This window comes from Serpula lacrymans (genome assembly GCF_000218685.1).
Source record: "Serpula lacrymans var. lacrymans S7.9 unplaced genomic scaffold SERLAscaffold_14, whole genome shotgun sequence".
In the NCBI taxonomy this organism is placed as follows: Eukaryota; Fungi; Basidiomycota; class Agaricomycetes; order Boletales; family Serpulaceae; genus Serpula; species Serpula lacrymans.
In genome coordinates this window covers 175,841-189,914 of record NW_006763303.1, presented here as the reverse complement: position 1 = coordinate 189,914, position 14,074 = coordinate 175,841, and the positions used below count along the sequence as shown (strand labels likewise).

Sequence of the window (14,074 nt, the reverse complement as noted above, 5' to 3'; positions counted from 1 at the left end):
TACACCGATGCAGAGATGGGAGATCTTGCGGCAGAGCCGGAATGTCTTCCTCGAAAGACTCGGCTTGCAGGTGGCCAATTTTTTGATATATCTCGCAACTACATGCGACGTTCCAGGCTCGGACACCCTGATTTGTCTCATAAGATCATTACACCCAGCGAGCCTTACCTGAAGGGTATCAAAAAGTATGGTTTGTACCGATTTCAATGTTGCATATCTTTTCTAGAGGTTAACTTTACTCTATGGTAGAGATTTTCCTCATTTTTCTACTGGTTATTCGATACCCGCGGAATTGAGACCTCCGAACATTGGACCGACCCAGATTGTGCCACCCTGAGATAGTTAGTCGTTCAGAATCTCCATTACTGGGTCACCTCCAACTTCGATCACCCAGGTCTAACTTTTGTGTCCTTCAGTGGCGTTGACTATTGGAGTTACGATGAGGCAGCAGCAACACAACCCGGCCTTCCCAAATTCATGCAATTCACTATTACCAATGGTGTCCTAGATCCATTGGGATCATCCAGAAGCATTTCTCGACGTCACATCACTGACATGATACGCCTAGAATAACCTCATTGTGTGCATGGGATATTTCTGAAATCGAGTGGCCAGCATAAAATGATTAGATTGTGAGTTCGCACCTCTGAAAGCGGATGACTCAGGGGTATCTTTGCTGCACCTGTAAATTGACGTTCACGTTAGTATACAGCACATTTCGAGAAGGTTGGTTGTGAGATAGTACTTCGCAGAAGAACCATTGCACAATGAACACAGCACCAACCCTTGATTTGTGGTATTACATTTTCCACCCGAGTCTGTCTACCCAGCACACCTTTTTGCCGGACCATAGTGTCATTATGCTATCCGGGTGTACCCATTTTCAGCCAATCGTCAGAACAATAATAGCGTGGTGAGAATTCTATGGCCCGGATATACAGTTCTTGCACCTCATTTGGTCTCACTGACAAAGCTACCGAATGTTACCAATGTTGCCTTATATACGTTTGAGCTCTGCTTCTAGAGACTGTTCAGTATCTCCCATAACCGACATGATAACAGAGGTTACCGCAAAAGTTGGCTCCCCAGCTGTCGAGATTTATTTTGTTGATAGTGGACCTGTATCTGGATCTGTCGACTACACCACACTCGTAATATGGCACGGAGCAGCTTTTAATGGAAGTAAGCCAACCATGCTCAACACCCGAGTTCGACACCCTCTAAATTCTACTCCACAGACATTTTCCGTAAATTGTTACCTCTGGCTGGAGATTATAACCTCCGCATCATTATCCCCAACCGACGAGAATACTTTGGGTCTAACACAAAGTACACCGATGCAGAGATGGAAGACCTTGTGGCAGGTCGGAGCATCTTCCTCAAAAGACTTGGCTTGCAGGTGGCTGATTTTTTGATATACCTCACGACGACATACGACATACCAAAGTTCGCTACCGATCGCAAGTCTGGGGGAATAGTAATCATACCTTGGTCTATTGGCAATGCCACCCCTTTAGCTCTACTGGGACACCCTGATTTTATCCCGAAAGAGCGTTACATCCAGCTTGAGCCTTACCTGAAGGATTTCGTAATGTATGGTTTGTATTGATTTCAACGTTGTTCGCCTTTCTTCAACATTAACTTGGCTCTATGGCATAGATCCACCTCATTTTTCATTCGGCTATCCAATACCATCAGACGTAGAGATATACGAACCTTGGACCGATCCAGATTGTGCCACTCCTGAGGAACTTGTACAGAATTTTCATTACTGGGTCAGCTCGTACTTTGATCATCCAGGTCTAGCTTCCGGTTCCTTCAGTGGTCTTGACTTTCGCAAGCGTGGGGAACGCTCTTCTGTCACCAACATGACCCAAGAAGATATCGCAGCTGGGTACGATGAGGCGGCAGCAGCTCGAACCGACCTTCCCATGTTTTCCAGCGCAATGCAGGTTAATGTCGCTGGTCAAGCACAGCGTGCGTTGCGTGATGAGAATTTGGCAGCAAGCATTCTTCCTGCCCTGCGTTTTATTCACATCGGGTGCATGCACAGCACCTGGCACTGCGCGTGGAGCTACATAGAAAGTGAACGGATATACAAGGAGCACGTTTCGCAAGGTAGAAAAATACGCCCTGTGCGGTTCGTCGAGATAGAAGCTAATCACTTTGTGAGAAACAAGCTGTTTATCCTTGAAAATCACCGTTAATAAAGTATCTCCTAGCTCCACTGGGATGACCCCAAGGCCTTTCTCGATGTTATTATTGATGCAATACGTACCTAGAATAACTTCATCGTGTGCAGAATATTCCTGGAGGAGACAGAGGTGTACGAAGGTGTATTCAGGATACGAAAATGAAAACATGGCTTCACTCTGCTTGGAATATTGTCTCACTGGCAATAACCCAAAGGAGTCTCTGTTAATGGAAAAGCTGCATAGAAATCACATCAACATAAAGTAGCACTAACCTTAAACAGATGTGCGTTATTACGACAGCGAGAGTCTGAGCAGACAGCACGAGATTGAAGATGCAGTCGGCTGCGATGTCTAGCCAAAATTCGTGGTGATGGTATTATTCTGTCCTCGATTTGGACAAGATATTCATCAACCTGTATGATAGGTTACTACGACCACCAATCGTGAAAATGTGATATTCCTTTGCGATGTTATGCAGACATAGGTTCTGTGAGCCGCTTAGCAAATGTACGACCTGAAGTAAAGAAGAATCTTACTCTTATTATGATTATGGATACCCGGTCACCTATTTTGAGTATGTAACGCTGGATCTAACTGAAGATTTGCAGGATAGAAAAGCTACGCAATGATGAATGCCACGACTGAGATGCTGGCATAGAAAAGAAGCACCGCATCAGCTTGGTTACCCTTATAGCTCATGTTCCTCACTAAGAGCGAGAAAAGCAGAAGAAAAGCGGTCACGAAGACATTGGTTAAAATGTCATTGAAGATGTGAGTCGTGGTGATACATTCGCGTCGCCCGGGACGGGATGATCGGCGACCGGTCGGCTCCTGCCATTGACCAAAGTAGTATAATTACAAATAAACGGACTCTGCAGCATTTCATCGCAACTGAAGCTTCCGTCATAACAAACCTCAGGTCAGCCGTTTGAGTTTAGGAGGGAAACACTCGATGAGAATGTGCGGGTGCAAAAACCAGTGAAGCCTACATTGCTGTAGCCAGTCTGTTGGCAAACACATCTTCAGTACCGCAAACCTCTTACCAGGAGAACATAACACTTTTTGCACCGAAACAACTTGAAGGCTCTCCATGAAAGGCACTTAGCGCGATGAATAATTCGTATCCTGGCTTACTTTTTTGCGGTCGGGCCTTGGGTCTCACAACTGGTGCACCATGATTATGCGACGGTAGCCTCAATCGGTACGACGCTCTACAGTTGCCCAGGTGTGTCATTTCAGTCTTTCATAGTCCTTGTTTTCTTTTAATCTATTCAATGGCCCTACTTGCGTTGTTCACCACCATCCGAATATGAAGGAGGATTTCGTGATCAGGAGGAAAGAATCTGTTCAGCCTCTATGACGGAATGCTGGAAATCATATTATCGCTGCTTATGGGGATGTGTAGGACGCGGGCCACGAACAAAATGAAGCAAGATCAAAACTTGACTTGCGCCACGCCCCGTCTTCCCTTGGGGTAGCATACGATGGCATTCCAGTTTGTCCACTATTATTATGGTACGTCGGCACTTTATTATATCAAAGTCTACAGTTCTTTTTAATAACGTGTCTCAAAACCTTGCGCTCCTTTTAGTTCGTAAAATAGTCCCTAGGCCTATATTGCTGCCCATCCCACGGAATCTTGTGTGAATCACTTCCTTAACCCGACGGTTTCATCGAAGATATTCGTTTCTTCCGTCCTACTGATGGGGCTTGGTCTATATGGGCAATTTTCAAAAGAAGGCTTTGTTATCAGCATAATGCAATGTGTCATCGATTCAGGTTGCCATGCAAGTTAGTTTGGAAGATGTTTTTGAGAGGGAGAGTAAGGATGTGACGCTACATGAAGTTACCAGATAGAATGTCAAATCCAAGTTCAAACCCACCTCAATGTCCACTCGTCACGTCTTAGTTGAGTTTCTCTCGCCTTATATTACTTGTCCTCATACGACAAGGGGTTACTTCTCATGATTGGAACTGTCTTCCGAGGGCTGACCACGAAAATTCATAGATCATTGACAGTAACCACTACTGAATGTACTGAGTATGTACTGTTACTCCCGTGGTTTGCTATAGACGTCATTGATAAAACCTTGTTTCTTTTTACCCAATGCTCACCAGCCTGTCAAGCTTTTGTCTGGTGTTGGCTTGGGCGACATTGCATTTATGGAACGTGTTGCATTAATGAAGCGAGCTTGACAGATGTCAAATTACTCTTCGTCATTGGGACTCGCCATCGCTGAAAGCTATGGGGAATGCGACATACGCTGTCTCCAGCATTCTTGTCGAGAGGAGTGCCGAATTCGAGATGGAACTCATTTCTGGTTATGTGGTGTCCTTGGTATGTGTTATCATTCTAGACTGCCATTATGGAACCCTTCCTTTCCACTCCTAAACATAAAAATATCTGGAGGCAGGTCTGGCGTACATAGAACAAGTGGACGTGCTGAAAGAAATGGAGACACCTAGGGTGCCTGAGACCCCGAGTGCTTTGTATTCCGCGTGTAGCACGAGGTGTAGTCGTTGAGGCTAATCATGATAAAAGTTAGGCCGTCCTTACGGGCCCGATCTACGTCCATTTGCTATACGGCCTCCACTATCGGCATGAGGGCAAAGAGAACACTTGGACGATTCGCATATGAGGCACATGTACTTGAGAATTATTCGGTAGTCATGATACTGTGGTAGCGCTCCACGCCATCATGACGCAGGTTTTATCACATGATGCTCTGATCACAACTTGACCGACGCTTCTCACACATACCATATATGGTAGGTTGTATTTGGATGCATCAAATTTACTTTTCCTCTCACTGCATCCATAACGGTTACCGTGATGGCCTATGTAGTGTTCGCAAGCACACACTATTGGTATGTCATATGGTCAAGCTTGAAGTATTGAGGATATCACACGAAGGCGAAAGCTCGGAGTGAAGAAGAGAACTATAAAGAAAAGATATGGTGAGTCTAATGATCACTTTACGCTGGGGAGTCTTACTGACAATGAGCGATCATGACTAACGAAGTGATTCATAAGCGCGGCATATATCAAAGGTATAGTTGTTGTTGGCGTGTTATAGCTATGCTTTCACCGTTGTCAAGGATGTCCTTTCCGTTCTTCATCATTCCATCTGACCCATCAATAAGTTTAATCCTTAAAATATTCTTGTGAATTCACAGCACTACACGCTAGGTGGTCCTTTCTTGTTGTCACGCTTTGTTTTTCACCCCTGACTATACGCGAACTGAACAAAGTTGGAGCAGCTGATCACGGTCTCACGTGTAGGCACCATCTTCTACCCAGCGCAGTTACAGATGTGCTGAGTGGGACCAGTGGTGAAACTACGGTAGGGATAATTGTTACAAGGAGACGACGCGTAAAATCAGGTACGATCTTCGCATTCTCGATTTTCCCCCGAGGCACCCTTCCACTCATGTGCACCTTCCTTGAATATCTTGGGTCTTGGTTTTCTACTACATCTTTCCAAATCGGTAAAATTTGTGGAGAACATACATCGCATAATGCTGATCTGCTTGGGTTGCTATGTCTGAGTAACCGTCGGCCCTACAGCTATTTATCAATGGGCAGTTACATTGCGACTCTACATCACTTTTCTCCCATTCTCCGCAAGGAGATCCATCTCTCAACATGCTTAGTGCTGCTGTGTTATCTACGCTTTTTTACTCCCTCTCTTCGTTGGCTCTGCCATCGGCGCCAACTAATCTGGTTGCGGGATCATCGCCTGTAGTGTTTGCTCACTTCATGGTCGGCAATGTCGCCAACTACTCCGTTTCTAACTGGTCTAGTGGTACATATCTTCTTCCTTCATGTTAACACATTATTCAAAGGTACATGTAGACATCCAGCTCGCCTCCTCGAAGGGTATTGACGCCTTCGCTCTCAACGTCGGGTCGTTGGATTGGGAGCCTGCCCAGGTTGCAAATGCATATTCTGCTGCTGAAGCCTTCGGCACCGGATTCAAGCTTTTCGTATCTCTTGACATGAGCTCACTTACGTGTACCACTGCGGCCGACGGTACTATCGTCCAGCAGTATGTCGGAAACTACAGCTCCCACCCGAACCAGCTCATGGTTTCCGGAAACCCTATGATTTCTACGTTCTCTGGCGAGTCCTGTACATTCGGTGCGAGTAGCGTCAATGATGGCTGGACGCAAGTGCTCAAGAGTGGCTCCATCCCTACTCCTTACTTTATCCCTTCGTTCTTTGTTGATCCCAGCACCTTTTCAACATACACTGTGATGGACGGAGCTTTCAACGTACGCTATTAATTTTTTCTACCGTTAGTCTAAGGCTCATCCTATTCATGTAATCAGTGGAACGGCGGCTGGCCTTCAGGCGACACTAACATCACTTTCGACTCTGACAACAGCTATATCTCGGGCCTCAGCGGCAAAGACTACATGGCCGCTGTTTCCCCATGGTTCTTCACCGTAAGGTTCATGCTCTTAGGCTTTGTACGGTTGTAATAAGTGAGTTCTTTTTAGCACTACGGACCAGACTCGTTCAACAAGAACTGGATTTACCGATTTGACGACTGGCTTCTGTCGGCTCGTTGGGAACTGCTCATTGCCAACAGAGACAGCATTGCTTTTGCTGAGATCATTACTTGGAATGACTACGGCGAGTCTCACTACATTGGCCCTATTGAAGGTGTTCTTCCTCAGTCCGGATCCTGGACTTGGGGCTTCGACCACCAAGGTGTGTTCCGCTTTGAAATAAATCGCGAGAACTGGACGTTCTGACAAATTAAACCTGGTACAGGTTGGCTGGATTTGATCACGTACTATATCCAAGCCTTCAAGACCGGTTCTTATCCCACCGTCAGCGCGGACAGGTTATTCTTGTGGGGAAGGCTGTACCCCGAGGCTGCATCTTGCCCCAATGACCCCGTCGGCCTCCCTCAGGACGCAGATTGGGTGAGTGCAATTTTACCCATTTCACTCGTGGGGCACGCTTTAGATGATCACACCCCCTCTCTTCATCACTGGCGCGCTTTCTACGTCACCTTGGTCTTACGCTAACGCGTTGTTTTCCTTAAACTAGACTCAAGACTATCTCTGGGCTGTAGCTTTGCTTACCTCTACAGCTGATGTCACGTTGTCTTGTGGTTCTACGACCCAGACGTTCACATCATTGCCTGCTGGAGCCAACAAGCTGCAGTTGCCGTTCACAACCGACTGCAGCGTTTCTGGAACGATTGCACGGAACGGCGTGAACTCGGTTGACTTCACGCCCGCTGGGTTCGACTTCCAGACTGACCCTACCTTGTACAACTTCAACGCCTTCGTTGCCGCGTCGCCTTCATCTTAATCATGCCACCAACGAACCCCAGTGCCTAGGCTCCTTGTAAAAAAAAAAGCCACGAAGGGCGAGGAATTGGGAGACTGATGAATTTATTGTTATTTAAGACTATGTTCCGTATCTAGTCTCTGTGCTTCTAAGTAACTATTTATGGTATTTCCGAATTGTATGGTATACCTCCTATGATGAACGGCGGGAAAACAGTACACTGACAAGAGGAAGATAAGCTATATGCTGATCGGCATTCTAAAGGTATGGTTTATGGTCAAGATGGTCCTTTTTCGCTTGCTCGGTGACGTATCGACTTGCGACTTGTGTGGACTTCTCTCGATAGATTCACGCATGTCCTTGGGTTCCACCGCTTTATCTCTTTGTACAGCTCATAGCTGGCCGAAAGTTCTTCGGTTATGGAGATCGCGCTATCAAGCTGGATTTGATAGAAAGCACTAGAATAAGATCATCGAGAAGTTCACTGCGCATGATTGGCGTAGAAAATATCCAGCTCAAGGGAAAGTTGATGGGCGTACCCCTACCTACGCCTTCTTCAAGCTTCAGAAACCTCGATAGCTTTTGCCTCTGCAGTCTCAGTCGTGATCGGAGGACGAGACTGAGGCCAACAATGCAATAAAAGGGTTTCATACAATTACTTCCAGGATAAATAGCAAGATATCACAAGAGAACAAAGCGACAAGTAACTTATCATTAACGATTCAACACACAACGGATACGCAAGTCCAATCCAAGTTCTCGTTCTCCAGTTCTGCAGTCGAATTCTTCACGACGTGGAGATAGCCTCGCCCTTCGCAAGCACTCGTTACCGTTTAGTATACGTAGGGAATGATCCGGTAGGGCACCATCTTCTTGTATTTGGCCCAGTCTTTGCCATACCTATGGATGATGAACGAAAGCGCGGGAATGAGCATGCGATAAAGAATCATCGTGTGACGAGATTGATGGATTGATGGGACGGGATGGAAGTGGCTACTCACTTTTTCTCGCAAGCTTCCTCGTCCCTTCTCTGTCTGTGCACGAGCAAGACCGTGAAGTAGACTACGTAGAAATAGGTCACGGGGGTGGTGAACCCTGTAGGGAGGGACCAGGCGAGCGCCATCACAAGGTCGCCGCTGGCGGTGAGGAATGATGAGCATAAAGCACAACCGTGACACGACGTTAAAAAAGAGGGAAAAATCGGCAGTACAGAAAGCGTAAGAACTGGAAATAGTACATAATGCATATAGTGACTGCGTTAATAAAGGTCACACAAGAAGACTACACCCCAAGACATACACGAATATAACAATGACATTTTAAAAAGGAACGAGTAAAACTCACAAATAGTTGGGATGTCTTGACCGTCCCCACCAGCCTGTGGTAAGGAGCTTAGAGCCCGACTCCGTAGTGAAGTATTGGAGGTCTTTGAAGTTTCAAGATTTCATTTCCCACCATGGTAAGAGATAGCAAGAATTTCAATTTCACATGGTTAGTTCCAGCAGATGAGAGGGATGCGAGATATCAAAGAAGCGGCGAATCAAAAGAGGTTAATTTCATCAGCTTAGCACTTGGAGGAGTGCAAAAAAAGAGCTCACTCTTAGGATTCTTCCCATTTCTGAAGTCGTTCTTTTCGCCGTTGGCTTCACGGAAGATCCAATAGCCGAGTGCGTTAACGAAAAGGATGGAAAGTACACCTAGATAGCGAGGGATTTCTGTTTACAATAAAAACATCAGACACGACGAAAAGCGTCATAATCAGCACCGAAATGTTCGATTCAGACCGCTCAAAGGAGGTCTCTCACGTGATTCGTTATCGAAGTATTGGTAAAGCCCCGAGCCCAGTTCGACGGGCCTGAAAACTAAGAAGCGAGCCTGAAGGGAGTAGACGAAGGGAACCCAGGTGAGGTCACCGACTGACAACATGAAACCGAACCCGTCAGTGGTTATGTCCATGGTGGTAAGGATGGCAGGCTGTGATGCGCAAAAAGTCAGTCACAACGTCAAAGTAATTTCACTCCTAGCCTCATCCCCGGGCATGCATATACACCACCAAGAACTAGCGACGAGAAAAGGGCTCACCTCGTTGTAGAGTCCATCGGCAACGTACCATCCCTGGAAGAGCAGTACAAGCCACATGGCGTCACTGACACCACCTGTCCTTACGGTCTGTTCGCACGCCATTGAGATGTTGACAAGGGTCCAAAGGATGAGGCCTGGACGAAGTTCGTTGAAAGACTTGATGTCAAAGGAACCGATGGATGGGTTAAGTTCACGACCGATATAGAACTGTACAGATGTGAAGGTCAGCAAAAAGTAGAAAACTTCAAGCGCAACAAGGAATAAGGAAATAAACCAGGGCAGTGAAAGGGTGAAGGAGAAATGTATATACGCACATCGTAGATAAAATTCCCAGAGTTACCACCAAGGGCTAGTAATGCGCCTTTTCTGAAGCTGCCGACGTAGACGGCAAGACCCTGTGCGACAGACATGACAAGAGACGCTGTAACGAAACCGACCCATTTTTCGTACAAAAAGGTGAATGATTGAGGTCCGTTTCTGTAGATATAGCCCACGGCCAGTCCTAATGCAAGGAGGAATGTCGAGAACGCTAAGAGCAAACGGTTCATTCAACTTGAACATACTAACAACATTTACAAAGAGCAAGGGGCGCACCATTTATTTTGTATTTCTTTTTCTCGCCCGTCCGCATAGTAACGCCTTCGACCCAGTCACCAGGTAGTATCGTCCACGCAACGACACAGAAAGCATACCAAGCAAGATATATCAAAGCGGCCTGCGTATCCCACAGGTTGCTCCAGAATGCACAGTCTGAAAGTGCAGTGGTGAAGCGCTCTGGGATGGACGCGAGAGGAGGGGGACAGCCGCCCGACGATTCTGAACAGCCAAAGAAGAGGGCGTACACGGTGAGGGGAACACCGAAGGTGATGAGGAAGGCTCCTGGTGGACCAAGGAACTCATATTCTGTCGTTCGTGGATTTAACTCGTTTTGTATCTTTCCTTTCTTCTGGGAAGGCATTTTGTGCTTTAGAGGTCGGTCTGACCAGAGTCTATTTATTATAAGCACTCGAGACTGTCGTACGATGGAGGCAATGCTGTATTCCCACGGCTTATATCTCACAAGATACTCTGAAAATGGCACCAATCATTCGTTCCTCTCCTCTCAACACCCCAATATTCACATCGTATGATTCAGGATGCAGCCTTGGAAAACGAGGCCAGCTTTAAATCGCACTTGCCCGACGAGTTAGAAAGACTTGTGTTTGTCCAATGACAACCACGGAGTCCTATCAACATCACTGCAATTTTACTCTCTCATGATGCCATCAATTATACTGGCCTCCGCTCTGTCTGGAGTCGTTGTCATGTCTTGGTGGGTGTGTCCTGAAAATATTAATATTAATTCATTATCAAACAGGTTTGCTGCCTTGAGCATGTTCAGTTTTCTCGCTGTAATTGTTCTTCTCGTCTTCATCTATCCTAGTTTGGTTCTCCCTCTCACCAGCGCGCTAATGTGTCACTTCCCTAGCTACCATCTTTGCTTCCAAGTTCTCCTTGTGACCTTGTCTTATCCTATATGCTTATAGACCATCTATCTTCATCTCATCGCACACGTCCTGTGGCCGTGTTCTAGTCGTGCTTTAATGTTATGGATGGTGTGGATAACTCGACAATGTGAGCAGTGTCAATGGCGCTACTACCACGCATTACATTAGACGTCACCAGAAAGGATGGTATATTGTATTTACATTCTTCCTACCGTCTTGAGTTCTCAAAGGTATCCTCTCAAAACTTTTCTCATTCTTTTCTCTTATCAGGCGCAAATGATCAGTTTACGGTTTTGTAACTCTTCACCCGATCCTGATTGGTCGTCCTCTGCTCATGTGCGTAATTTTTGCTTCTATAGTCTATATAGCCGTGTTAAACTATCTGTTCTTTCAATCCAGATGTATCAACAATCCAAAAGGGTAATTGATTCCCGCATAGAGTGTCTCCCCTGGCGCACGCACCGTCCGTGGAACACTCAACATTGCGTTGCTGAATGACTATGAACAAAACAATGTATTCCACTTGTTTAGGTTGCTTGATGCGCTAGGGTTGAGGGGTGATGGGTATGTCGCCATACATGGTATATTTTAGGTGAGTACAAGTCATCGACATGATTCGACCCTTTTTTGTTTATGCGTAGACTAAACGACGGTGGTATCAGTATCACGACTGCGATACAGTACCAACGCTGACTACCCGGATACTGCGCACATCTAATTTCCACAACTAACAGGGCATCGGCGTTGTTTTCTCGCATGAAAATAGTTTTTGGGTCTTATCCATGTCTTGATAATTCTGCTGCTGCTAAACTTATGAGAGATAGTGAAAGCCTGAACTGTGTCTCGCAGATTATAGAGCATGATGTCAAGTATGTCCATTCACGCCTTATTCTCTTCCGTCGTCTGACTTGTATCTCACCCGATTATCACTATCATTCCCAAGTTGTCCTGTCGTGCAAACACGCGTGGGTGATCAGATACCGCTCTTGTCTTCCTCTAGCTGCCCCCTCTCGCCTTGCGGATGCTCTTCCTATCAGCACAAGCGCATCGCCGGCTCCGTACATTTGTGGAGATATGGAAAGTGTGGCCTTGGGGATTTTATAAGAGGTGCGGGATTTGTTTCGCCATCTCAGTTGCGTCTTCGTCATTGCATTTAATCACCTACAGGTCACTGACTCTATAATAAAAACAGTGTCAATGCGTGCCAGCGTACTGTTCGCTGTAGGAGATGATACTGGCCACCGGTAATCAGAGAGGTACTATCCTTGGGAAACGGAGTGACTATATTAATATTGCATCTTGCATAGTAGTATCATCGCATCACGTGTCTATGTACACGAGACCAGCCTAATCAAAGCTACTACGCCTGCACTCAACTCACCGGTGAAGCTTGTCCAGAGTGATCTGCAAGACCCGATTGTCGTCGTCTTTGGTGATTCTCAGGTCAGTGGCGTTTCGACCTTCCGTGAGTTCTGGATTGAGCACGTCGGTGGGATAGGACACCTCACCGGTATTGCCACCCTAATCAAAGTCGATGAGCATCATCCTATTCTGGTCGTCGCAAATGATATTTGGGTCACATAGGTCTCCGTGTACGAAACCTTTCTCATGGAAGGATTCCACAAGCCTCCGCAACTCCTTTTCCCACCGCTTTCTATGCTCAGCGAGGCATTCTGAATTAAGGATCGGCGCGGCTGACGAAACATATTCCATAACAACTGCGTTCCAGCCACCAGGAAGCCTCTCGAAACCCAGAATTTTTTTTGGTGCATGGTTGAGGTTGGTACATCATTGATGTAGCTCTATTGAATACTGACGCACAAACTTTGTGATAAGTTCCTTCCCGTCCTTCGTCTTGGCAATATACAGCAGGCGGTAGTTTTGTCGGTCAGGATGAAGCTTTTGAATTTGAAACTCGACATCGCCGTTGGACTTGCAGCCGTACTTGCCCAGCTTGGTAATAGCTGGAAACCGGCGGAGTGTGTCTGGAGGCAGTGATTGTCGGAATGTCCTGGCGTCCTCTAATATGTATGCTAGAACAACTGATGCTGCAGTGAAGGCGGCATAGAGGGCCTTTCGGTCGCCACCATCGTTCGCAGATGGAAGGCATGATAGAGTCGAGGTGAGGGGGGCAGCCCGGTATTGGTGGTCAAGAGCGATTATCGCATAGAATGTCTCATCACAACCTAGTATAATGCGCAAGACCAAAAATTTAGTAATGATTAACTCACCAACAATAGTCAGGCCGAGACACGGCACCCTCCAGCCACGAAACACATTCTGATGTTCTTCCATGCCCTAGCTGTTGGCACGTGCAACATAACCAGTAAGCTCGACGAAGGGAATTGTACTGATGTTGGCTAGGCAGTTTTTGATGACAACAATCCAAGGTGCTGTGCCGTGGTCTCCGATGAAGTGGTCATCCGACCTTACCTTACTGATGGAAGCAGCCATAGGTCTCGGAAACTGAACGCCAGTGCGATGGCTAAAAATGTGGTGTATAGCGGTAAGGGCTGCATCCCTCCTTTCGTCCTCGTCACAGTAGTAACCAGACATCTTCTGTGCAAAAATATCAACAGCCAACTTTAGATCCTTCTGTTTAACTTCCTTCAGCTGTTGTATATCCAAACGGCCCCGACAGATATCCAGGAAGAGGCCAAAGCCATGGTACAGGAGCGCGACAGGAGGGATAACCTTGTCCGGTGAAGGACGGTCGTCCAAGATCCTCTCGTAGGTAAGGCCTTGTTATAGTACGATGGCGAGCCTAGCTTTGATGGTGCAGTCTTGACTAGCCTTGACTTCTTTGCACGCTGGAAAAAATCGTCAGGGAGTGAGCGTTTCCTACAGTCAACCACTATAGATGAAAAGGGCACAGGCACTGGGGTGAGTGAAGTAGAACAGACGGATGATGGTGTACGTACTAGATTTAGTCATGACGATTACATCAATCTTTCTCTCCTCAGGCCTCAGGTCCTGTATGACTGAGTTTTCGTTACGAATTA

At 46.5% G+C, this 14,074-nt stretch overlaps 6 protein-coding genes across 6 annotated transcripts; 3 read left to right on the top strand and 3 right to left on the bottom strand.

The window, feature by feature from the left end:
* Positions 1-15: 15 nt before the first annotated feature.
* On the top strand, positions 16-337 carry SERLADRAFT_442306 (uncharacterized protein; the record flags this gene model as incomplete). The annotated part of the gene is made up of 2 exons (XM_007322844.1): positions 16-185; positions 250-337. The coding sequence occupies 2 exons, from the start codon at positions 16-18 to the stop codon at positions 335-337; spliced, it is 258 nt and encodes an 85-aa protein (XP_007322906.1).
* Positions 338-1,026: 689 nt separating this feature from the next.
* Positions 1,027-2,082, top strand: SERLADRAFT_417944 (uncharacterized protein; the record flags this gene model as incomplete). The annotated part of the gene is made up of 4 exons (XM_007322843.1): positions 1,027-1,182; positions 1,239-1,598; positions 1,660-1,977; positions 2,054-2,082. 4 exons carry the CDS (start codon positions 1,053-1,055, stop codon positions 2,080-2,082), a joined length of 837 nt encoding a protein of 278 aa, XP_007322905.1.
* Positions 2,083-3,088: 1,006 nt separating this feature from the next.
* SERLADRAFT_477491 (uncharacterized protein) lies at positions 3,089-3,612 on the bottom strand (the record flags this gene model as incomplete). Its single annotated transcript, XM_007322842.1, is given in 2 exon segments — positions 3,089-3,566; positions 3,581-3,612. 1 exon segment carries the CDS (start codon positions 3,427-3,429, stop codon positions 3,235-3,237), a length of 195 nt encoding a protein of 64 aa, XP_007322904.1.
* Positions 3,613-5,955: 2,343 nt separating this feature from the next.
* Positions 5,956-7,524, top strand: SERLADRAFT_373590 (glycoside hydrolase family 71 protein; the record flags this gene model as incomplete). Its single annotated transcript, XM_007322841.1, has 6 exons — positions 5,956-6,001; positions 6,052-6,470; positions 6,528-6,644; positions 6,699-6,912; positions 6,976-7,130; positions 7,258-7,524. 6 exons carry the CDS (start codon positions 5,956-5,958, stop codon positions 7,522-7,524), a joined length of 1,218 nt encoding a protein of 405 aa, XP_007322903.1.
* Positions 7,525-8,135: 611 nt separating this feature from the next.
* Positions 8,136-10,575, bottom strand: SERLADRAFT_477485 (uncharacterized protein; the record flags this gene model as incomplete). The annotated part of the gene is made up of 8 exons (XM_007322840.1): positions 8,136-8,403; positions 8,505-8,639; positions 8,848-8,929; positions 9,102-9,218; positions 9,309-9,477; positions 9,586-9,792; positions 9,900-10,114; positions 10,180-10,575. The coding sequence occupies 8 exons, from the start codon at positions 10,541-10,543 to the stop codon at positions 8,337-8,339; spliced, it is 1,356 nt and encodes a 451-aa protein (XP_007322902.1).
* Positions 10,576-12,045: 1,470 nt separating this feature from the next.
* Positions 12,046-14,033, bottom strand: SERLADRAFT_417942 (uncharacterized protein; the record flags this gene model as incomplete). The annotated part of the gene is made up of 7 exons (XM_007322839.1): positions 12,046-12,102; positions 12,286-12,370; positions 12,454-12,593; positions 12,894-13,258; positions 13,304-13,370; positions 13,506-13,813; positions 13,994-14,033. The coding sequence occupies 7 exons, from the start codon at positions 14,004-14,006 to the stop codon at positions 12,046-12,048; spliced, it is 1,035 nt and encodes a 344-aa protein (XP_007322901.1).
* Between the last annotated feature and the right edge of the window lie 41 nt (positions 14,034-14,074).